Source organism: Alligator sinensis, unplaced genomic scaffold, assembly GCF_000455745.1.
Source record: "Alligator sinensis unplaced genomic scaffold, ASM45574v1 scaffold737_1, whole genome shotgun sequence".
Lineage (NCBI taxonomy): Eukaryota > Metazoa > Chordata > Crocodylia > Alligatoridae > Alligator > Alligator sinensis.
The window spans coordinates 2,112,449-2,122,817 of NW_005841930.1; the positions used below are offsets into that span (position 1 = coordinate 2,112,449).

Consider the following 10,369-nt stretch of genomic DNA (forward strand, 5'->3'; position numbering starts at 1 on the left):
GCTGTTGATAGCATCACCACAAGTACCAGGGTTTGGGCTACTTGTAACCAAACCAGAAATACAGAAGTAACTTCAGAGACAGAGCCAGAATGCAGATTGAGTTGGTAGAGGCAGCTGAAAAAAGGTGGCTGGGGTGCGATGTTTCAGTGACTAGAACAACCAGCAATCTAGAAATTTGGTAATCCCGTTTTCCATGCAAACAGATATTGACAGATTTACTATAGATTTCCCAGTCCAAGAGAGATTTTGAAGTATCAGTATCCTTATTTCCTGTTTCTACTTTTTATATTCTAGCATGTTTGTACTGTTGAAAGGAGCCACTAAGGAACAGTCTTTTAAGATTGGTCAAGAAATTGCTGAAGCTGTAACAGCTACAAACCCCAACCCAGTAAAATTGAAGTTTGAAAAGGTAAAGGAAAAACATTTTATTCTAAATATATGGCTAGAACATGTTGCTCCTTCAAATGCATTAGTCTGTTGATGATTTATCTGAACCATATGTTTCTTAAAACTTATGACCCTTGGTTGCCTTAGACTTGTCAGAGGAAGTTTGCAAGGGAAACGAGAGCATTTCCCACTTTTACATTAGGACAACAGATGGCCTTTCTTCCTAGATGCAAGTCAGGGCATAGACACACATTAACACTTAAGAGACTATCTTAAGTGGGGTTTAAAAATGAAATGGATAGATATGCAAGATCTTAAAACTGGTTTGAAGTCACCTGAAATGGTTCACAAGTGTAACCGGAAAATCTGGTACTCTTTTGAACTGGTTTAAAGTGCACTGGTTCAGTGTTGCATGTGGACATCAAGCATTAAGTGACACAGATCTGGTCCTCCAGGCATCCCACACTACATTGTTCTTCATCCCCAGTTCTGCAACTGAATACTTGGGTACATAGTCACTGCCCCTTCCCCTCCCCTTTTCCCCCTTTTTGGCACTTTTTATCTCTTCCTTTACACTGCTTATTCAATAAAGGCTTACCTCTAACAACTTGCTCCCGACTTGACTGTAATCCCTCATCATGCCCCATCTCCAGCCCCTGGAGACCCACCTCCCACCCCCTTCCAGCCAACCCAAGCCAGGAATGCACACTGCAGACCTCAATTAACTGCAGGCTCTTGAATTTTATTGAACTCATGTTGAGGAGAAAGGGGAGAGAAGAAAAGTGAAAAATACCCCTGCCATAGGTCACCTGTCCCCTGGGACCTCCAAAGCACAGGTACAAGCACTCCTGCTCCCCTCTACTTACTAGGATGGGTGCTCACTCCCATTCCCTGGTGTTGGAGCTACAGCACTTCAGTGTCTAGAAAGTGCTCTACTGCTCTACCTGGAACACTAGGGCACCATACACGTGGACACCTCTGACCTGCAACAAGTTGTAAACCAGTGATTGGGGACATTTGCAAAAGGTTCAGTTCTTACCGCACCCTCAGTCTCTGAAATTCTCTTTGCAGCAAGTTTAGACATCTTAACCAAGTTGGATTCTTTTTTTTTCTTTTTTTAAAGGGAGGAATGGCTGTCAATGCAGTGATTGTTATTTAACAAGTGTTTAAAGCCCTTTTGAAAACTTACCTCTATTGAATCCAAAAAATAAGCATACAGAATAACAACCCAAAGCCACCCACAGAGAATGGGTTCCTGGAAAAAGTGTGACTCCAGATAATATACTGCATCCCAGAGGAACAGCTAATGAAAGTTTAGTTATTGTGGAAGTGCCTTAGTCTCATGCATTGACATTTTAAAAGTTATACCAACTCAAGGTCTTCTCTATTGCTGAAAGATTTTTCTTCCATTTGATGTTTAAAGCTAACTTTGTTAAACTAAGTGTACAATTATATCAAAAGAGGGTCTGGTTACAGTCCAAAAAGTAAGGGAATTTATAATGAAGGATACCTCTATTACAATGTGTTACTGTCTCCCTGAATGTTGCAGGGTTCTCAGCCAACATATCACGTGTTGCAGTATCTTCCTAGGTCTAACAGGGTGACTACAGTTAAGCAATGACACTCTCCTAATCTGCTTTCTTTGCAGACCTTTACTTTAATTTATTTTTGTTTGTTTTTATGACAAGACAAAGGGTGAAAAAGGAATAAAAATAAATAACTGCAAATTCTCGAAAAATTCAATCTTACATTGCTAGTAAATTTGCATCAAAGAGGTGCTAGCTTTTTTTCTTAATCCAACAGGTCTATTTGCCATGTGTCTTGCAAACCAAGAAGAGGTATGTGGGTTACATGTATGAAACACTGGACCAAAAGGACCCAGTATTTGATGCAAAAGGTATAGAAACAGTCCGAAGAGATTCCTGTCCTGCTGTTTCCAAGGTAAGACAACATGCATAATCTTTTAAGTTAATGAAATATGCTTAACTAGTTCTTTAAAATTTTTATACAGTGCTGCCTCCTAATAATATTTAAGTCTAGAGAGAGCACCTCTGTTTGAGATTTTTCCTACCCTTTCCCCCAGCATTAGTAATTTGAGATCGGGCTTTTTTCACTGAGAGTATTGCATGGTATGACAGGGTCCTGCCAATTCCCAGTCTACCATCTGGCAGTCTTTCCACCCCCTAATTTATTCAGTGCATTTACTCTTTGGAGAACACAGGACCCTTCCTTCAACGCTATACAAACTCTACAAAATGCCCACCCTGGGTCTCCATCCATTTACTTCAAGTACTTGGTACTACTTAGGGAATTCCACTACCTAAAAGTATCCCTGCCAACTACAGTTTTCCCTGTGCCCAATAATTCATGTAGAATCTATACTTCCTTAATTGTGCATTTTGAACTTGGCGTAAAAAAAATCTTTTGTGCCCAGTCAAATCAAGAACAAATTCTTCCTAAAAAGGTGAAGTGTTTGCCTCAGTCAGTTGTCCCGGCTACATGTTCTTTTTTTTTTACCTCTGATTTGTCTGAATCAACTACAGATGAAACAAGTTGGCAAAAGAATGTTCTTCTGTCTCATTCCAAAAAAATCTCTTCAATAGTTGAAAAATTTCAGGCAGAGGAGAGAATATAAACACACGAGGTAAAAATGATACAAGGTGGATACGAACAATGATACGTAGCAACCGCCACTAGAATCTCTCTAACATGGCCCAGTACCCCATGAGCTTCTCTGTTAGTCTTTCTGTTAAGCTGCTTTTGATTAAATCCAAACTATCTTTTTGCATTTGTTAGTTTGGAAGTTATTTTCTGTTCCACTGCCATAGCATACTACTTTATAACTGCTTAAGTTAGTGGTGCTCAAGCTTTGGGTCCCATGGACCAGATGAGCAGCACAGGGCCAGATCAAGCCCCATTCACAGGGGCCAGCCAAGGCCCCGTGGATTGCATGTGGATCAGGCCCTGGGGCCCTGCACCACTCCTGCTCATGCACACATGACTGGGATTGGTCCTGAGGTGCGACGCTACCCTAGTGTGCCAGGATTAGGCCCTGAGGCCTGACACTGGCTGTGCACACTGGGATTAGGTGCCTGAAGGAGCACATAAAGCCCAGGGCTGCCTGCAGATCCAGCAATTTGGCAGCAGGGAAATAGTGCCACCATTCCCCTGCCACCAAATTTTCAGACCCTTGGGGAGCCTCATGTGCCAGCAGCCTGATCTGTCCCATGGGCCAGGGATTGAGTACCCCGGGCCTAAGTAATTAGTTAATTCTCTTCTTTGCAGAAAATGTATTGGGAGAAAGTACAAAGCCATCTGGAAAAATTGTTCACCTCAGATGATAAACTGAAGCAGTTGTTCGTATAATGTATTTACCTAGCATAGAAGCATAGGCATGTGCAAAAGAACACCTGGAGCCCCCTCAAGTGGTGGAGCTGCTACTTGGGAACAGGCTGCATGAACCTGTAGTGATAGAAGTATAGCAAAACTGCTCTGACTTTGACTCCTGATGAAGCAGGGTTCAAAGTTGGGGCAGTTTCACTCACTTGTATCACTTGTTATTGCTGCAGCATAACAGCTGCCTTTCACTACCTGTCCCCTTTTGAAGCCACCCCTAGTGTACATTTATCCATACCTATAGAAATACAGGGCTGGCCAGGACCTCAAGAGATCATCCTTTCCACCCCTGCACAGAGGCAGGATCCAGTTTTACCTAGCCCATTCCTAACAAACATATATCTTGCTTGTTCCTCAGAGTTTCCAAGGAGGGGTGTTCCACAAGCTCCCTAAGTAGCTTGCTCCAGTGTTTCCCCACTCTTACAAGTAGAACGTTTTCCTTAATTTGCAGCAGTAAAGTTTTTTTAATTGGATATTAAGCTGTTTTTTTTTAAATAGGATATTAGGGACACAGCTTTTCCACATGTCACCTGCTCTGCAATTACAGCCCACATGCTTGCCCTTGCCCTGCGGAAAGTGAGAGAAATGCATGCATGTGGACGGGTACTGTGGAGCCACTGAAACGGAGCAGGGACACAGTAACTACCAACTTATAGCATGGCAAATTGATCGTATGGCCATACCCTTCTTGTCCTTCCCTGAATGGCTGTGGAGAATTGATCAGCTTTTCACAGCCTTTTACATATTGGAAGAAATTAAACCCAGTCCCTTCAACTTTTCTTCATAGGTCATGTTTTAAAAGCCTCCTGCCATTCAAATTGCTCTTCCCTGACCTCTTTCCAGTTTGTCTATACCTTTCTTTAAAGTGTGGTGCCAAAACTAAGCATAGTACTCTAGCTGAGACCTCACCAGTACTAAGTTGAGCAGAATACTTACCTGTTTGTCTTATATTCAGCACTCCTGTAAATGCATCCCAGAATGAGATTTGCCTCTTACAAGAGCATCAAATTGTTAACTCAGTTTATAATCTTCAGATCCTTTCCTGCCATACAACTGCCCCGCCAGATAGTCCCCGTTTTGTATTTGTACAGTCAATTTCTCCTTCCAAAGTATAGTGGCTTTACACATTATATACCTAATGTTGTTGGTTTTTAAGACCTGCTCTCCAATTTGTCACAATCATTTTGAATTCTGATCCAGCACTCCAAAACTCTTGGTGCCATGCACAAATTCTGTAAGTGTCCTCTACAGTCCATCCTCTAAAATGGTAATGAAAATATAGAATATAGCTTGAGGCTGAGATGGACCCATACAAAACACCAGCAGAGGTACCCTCTCAGCCTGACAAGGAACCATTCATTGATGCTTCTCTTTGAGATATGTTGTACATCCACCTGATGACGGCTGTACGTAGATCATAACTCTAACTTGTTTATAAGACTATTAGAAGCCTTGCACTAAACTCATGATCTGTCTCATTGCTCATTTCCCCCATATCCAGTAGGACAAATTCTTTATCAAAGAATGATAATACTCTCAGAGCTTCTCTAATTAAAGTACCCCCTCTCCACCCCAGTGCATGTGTAAAGATGCCCTGAGTGGCTAGTAGCCAGTGTTACCATTACAAAACACCCAATGACTCTTCCACCTACAGTGCTGCTGTAGTTCTTTCAAGCTGATTAGCTTTTTTTGTAATATCTTCATGTGAGCATCTTTGTGGAGACGAGGTTACTGAAGGATATTGGGTAATAGTCTATTTTAGATTTTAAAAGAAACCTTTTGTTAAGCAGTAGTTGGTCATTTTCGTACATCTTACATATACAGTGTTTAAAGTTTTTCTTTATTTTGCAAAATAGAAACAGTAAGAAAAGAATGATTCCAAAGTCTCTACTGAGAGCAACACATACATGCTTATGTTTACAAAATAACTTCAAAAACATTAATTTATATATATTTAAATGCAGACTATTTCCTACTAGAATTTAAACTCCTTTTATAATTTTGAATGAGATTTTTATAACTTCTCTCTTTTTTTTTAAGATACTTGAGCGTTCTATCAAGCTGCTATTTGAAACTCGTGACATAAGTCAAATCAAACAATATGTTCAGAATCAATGCCTGAAGTTACTAGAAGGGAAAGCCAGTATACAAGACTTTATCTTTGCAAAAGAATACAGAGGGAGTTTTGCTTACAAACCAGGAGCCTGTGTGCCAGCCCTAGAAATCACAAGGTAACGTGATGTATCTAAAGATCTGATGTATGAATTTACTTACCAGGCAACTATTCCATTAACACTGGTCGAGGGTCTCTCACCTCCCCAGAGGGCAGACTGGTTATGGAATTCCAAATGCTGCTTTATTCCTGGAAAGAGAGACCTTCCTGGAGGTCAAAAACAAGGCCTGGTGTCATGACAGTGTAATGAACCCTCTGCTGTTACTACTTATACTTTTCCTGCACTTTGTATAAAGGACTTCAATCTCTAAGACTATCCTGCCTCTCACTGGCACTAAGAATCATTTTATAGATAAATATTACTAGCAGATTCTCACATTTTAATGCTGTTAAATAGTACTTCAGCCACAGTGTGTGATATTAAAGAACGAATCTGTTTACCAGTAGTGCATGTTTCATGCTGGGGGTTTTTTGTCAGTTACAGTGCATATGCAAATTGATTCAACAGATTTTGCTAGTCACCTAATTTGTGTCCTTGCACAACGCAGAATTTCTTAAAGCTGAATTTTAGACTCAAGGCACCCCTCAGTTAATGCCAGCCCTTAGCCTTCGCTCATTTTTTAACTATGGAAAAATAATAGAGCAGTTCTTCTGTTGCAAAGAACTCGGGTCGTAGCAAGTCGGAATGTTTTTGACGCTATGGATTCCTGTTTAGGAATCTCTAGGTTTATCTTGTGAAGTGTGTTTATGTGAGTGTACACCTAAGAGTGTTAATATTGTATACAACAACAGTTGAAAATCACTGCCTTAAAATAACTGCCATATCTTTTCTCATAAAATTAAATGACTGACAATGATCAAATCTTGTTTTTAGTTGAAGAATGTAAAGTCCTTTGCACTCTGGACGTGTCTTCATTCTAGTATAGTGGGGCTGCTCTTTTTTAAAGTGTTCCTTTTAAACAAAAAGTAGTGAAAAGGTGAGCACATGTGGCCATATAGGAAAGATGGAGCATAATCTGCATTCTGCATAGGGCACACTTCTGCCTTCAAGATGAAGGCTGTGTGTGTGCACGTACACGTTAGATATGGATTTCAGGCTTCAAAATCATTAATGGGACCTTCAGGTGGGAGCAGTTAGTTCATAGTCATTTTACTTGCTAATAATTCATTTTAGAGTTTGTTTTAAAGACAGTATTTTTAAACAGGAGGATGCTTGCTTATGACCGGCGCTCTGAGCCACGAGTTGGGGAAAGAGAACCTTACGTCATTGTGTATGGCATGCCTGGATTGCAAATTATACAACTGGTGAGACGGCCCATTGAAGTCCTACACGATCCCAACCTGAGGCTGAATGCTACTTACTATATCACCAAACAAATTCTTCCACCTTTAGCTAGGATCTTCTCGCTAATTGGCATAGATGTGTTCAGCTGGTATCATGAACTGCCAAGGGTAAGCATGTCAAATGACACTTGTAGCGTATCTGCATGGTACTTGCTTTGATTATTCTATCTTGAAAACAGAGTAGTGTTTATGTGAAGTAACAGGTGCTATTCACTTTACAAGGCAATATTTATTGCCTGAAGGTATAAACTAAGTTACCCAGCCCTCTCTACAAGATTTTTCATTTTGTAACAACAGGTTCTGTACCAAATCAGTGCTGATCGCCAGTTATGTTTTCCTGGTATACTTAAGTGTTTGTTTTCAACTAACACACACACACACACACACACACACACAAATATGATTATACATTTTTGTTTATAGCAGCCACATTTTACATCAGCTCAAAGCCTTTAAAAGGCCCTGGAACTCATTAGGGACACTTGGGAAAAGCAAAGTTTGATAATTCTACACCAAACTTTTACATCAATGTCCGTAGAAGAGATGACATACAAATGCTGCAGGACAGTTTTTGAAAAAATGAATGCCAGGAGAAATTTTAGTGTTAACAACCACCAAGTGACTTGCATCCCAAATTTTAGAAGAATAAATTTGATGTAATAGTTTAACGGTCAGGTGGATTGCTTTTGGTTTTGCTGAAAGGCAGGATAAAACATCAGGCTTATAACAAGAAGTTAGTTTATCTTTACTTATGAAAAGAGCATCAGATCTCATTAATGTTCTACTGACTGTTTAATCATCATTTAATATAATAATTAAAATGATTTAATCATTTTAATAATTTAATAAAGCAGTGATGGCTGTTTTTGCTAATAACATCTGTACCAACTGTACTTGCCAGTTACCTCTCACTTTCTTTCCACTCAAGGCCTTTACCGTATCCCCGATTACTTTCAATTCTGTTTTTCCCACATGCTGACCAATTCATTGTGAAATCTGCAAGCTGATGCTTACAGCAAATAGCTGCAGTAGAACTCCTGGTTCCACAATAGTGGGAGGTCCTGAAAAGGCTGCAACAATGGGCTGCTCTTCACTCTTCTCTGAGGCTTGGTGCCTCCAGCCCTTGTGTACACCAGGTGTCGCCATGACTACCGACATCAAAAGTCTGTTCCATTTTTTTCAGTATATTGCTGTCCCACAACAGAGGGAACTAGAAGGTTCATTCATACACTCTCTCTTCCCAACCCACCACTGTCAGTACTAGATAGCCAGTTCTTGAGAGCCTCCCAATTTCATAGTAAGTAATAGCTCAAGGAATGTGATTTGTAGTAGCAGCCAGGTAGAGGGGCTAGAGTAGTAGAAAGCAAGTCCTGCCAGGGTTAGGTGGCAGTCCTGAAGTTTGAATCAACCTGACATCTTGGTTGAGGCCCAAGTTTGTTTTATTTCAGTGCCCCCCCTGGGAGGCTACAACCAGCAGTGAATACAAAAGAAACGTGTATGGATAGAAATTGTGTAAATAATTGGAAATAGTTTTTGGTGAGCAAGAGGCAGGAATTGGGAGAAGGTAACTTTGCTCCCAGATTTGGTTGGGTTTTTTTTTAATGTGTTGAGTTTGGATATTAAAATCTGCCTCTCTAATATGTGAAATGGCAAAGACAATTGGATCTGCAGCCATAGGTGTACACAGACACAAGGCAGACCAGCAGCTAAGGAAAAAGTTGCAGGGAGCCCAGTTTACAAAATGAGCTGCTCTTATCCAGGAATATACCTAGTATATGACTGTTATTGCTTCTTTCTTCTGCTATTTGGTCTCTTCCTCATGCTGAGCATGGCTGTGAAACTGCTAACAGCATGTGGGTGGTCTCTGTGTATACAGTTTAACACATACTGAATCACTTAAGGGAAAGTCATACACTTAGTGAGAGACTTGCTTGGAATTCTTGTTAATGAATGTATATGAGCCCACCTCCTGCAGGCTTGATTCTATTTATATTGGTTAAAAATATATATGACAAATGGTGTGTACATAAATAAAGCTGCCCCCTTGAGTTCCTCATCATTTTTTTTTTATAGATCCAGAAAGCAGCTTCTACTGTCCGTAATGAGCTGGAAGTCCGAAAAAGCACAATCTCCCAGTATTTCACTACCTTGCACTGCCCTGTGTGTGATGAGCTGACCCAGCATGGGATCTGTAGTAAATGCAGAAGCCAACCACAACATGTGGCAGTGATTCTCAACCAAGAAATCCGAGAGCTGGAACGTAAACAGGAACAACTGGTCACGGTAAGGCTAAAACTGACACAGCCTTCTGTCTTTTTGATTATTTAGTCAGCTGTCTGCAGTGCAAGGACATATTATTTGTAAGGTGGCTGAACTTTCTCCCAAGGGTATAAAAGACCACAGGACAGTATATTAGTGAGGGTACTTTTATATTTAAAAATTCTCAGTTCTAAAGCTGAATGGAATAGAAAGTGTAATCCAGCTGTGTCAGACCTTGTGCTGTCTTCCTGTATCTTTATCTAAGGTCTCCTTATCACGTCTCTTACCATGGTATCCAAACACTAAAGCACCCAGCACAGAACAAAAATAATTTTTTCTCTGTTCTCCCCATCTCCTACCACAGGAGCATGAATGCTACTGTGGAATTCATTTGTTGTGAAAATGGCAGAAATTCCAGAAACTCATCCTAAAAGACAAGAGCATTTTATGTCAGAATAACTGATGATATTCCAGTTTTGATTCAGGCAGTAACAGGAAGTGTTTGTGTGCTAGAAAAACAATATGGACCTAAAGAAAGAGCAGAAACTACATAAAACATATATCTGGACAATTCTGAATACAGGAATTGTTAGGGCTGTTCAGCTTTTGAGTGGTCAGGGGCTGCAGGCCTCCCAGTCATACACCATGCAAGCTGCACCATGTGCTGCATGTGCCAGACTATGCCATACAAGGTTCCCTCCCCCACTACACACATCCACCCACCCACAATGTAGATGTGCCATGCCAAGCAGCCCCATGCATGCTTGCACACGTTGTATAGCCCCCCACCACAATGTGGGCAACTCCTGC

The 10,369-nt window shown here is 40.7% G+C and overlaps 1 protein-coding gene across 1 annotated transcript in view; it reads left to right on the forward strand.

Moving 5' to 3' along the window:
• The window catches only part of REV3L (REV3 like, DNA directed polymerase zeta catalytic subunit), a gene marked incomplete at its 5' end in the record, with an annotated part of 206,159 nt that overhangs the window by 188,784 nt on the left and 7,006 nt on the right, over nucleotides 1-10,369 (forward strand). Inside the window, 5 exons of the mRNA XM_025198872.1 lie at nucleotides 295-409; nucleotides 2,191-2,328; nucleotides 5,824-6,014; nucleotides 7,162-7,408; nucleotides 9,374-9,583. Coding sequence (XP_025054657.1) covers nucleotides 295-409; nucleotides 2,191-2,328; nucleotides 5,824-6,014; nucleotides 7,162-7,408; nucleotides 9,374-9,583 — 901 coding nt within the window. The remainder of the gene's footprint in view (nucleotides 1-294; nucleotides 410-2,190; nucleotides 2,329-5,823; nucleotides 6,015-7,161; nucleotides 7,409-9,373; nucleotides 9,584-10,369) is intronic.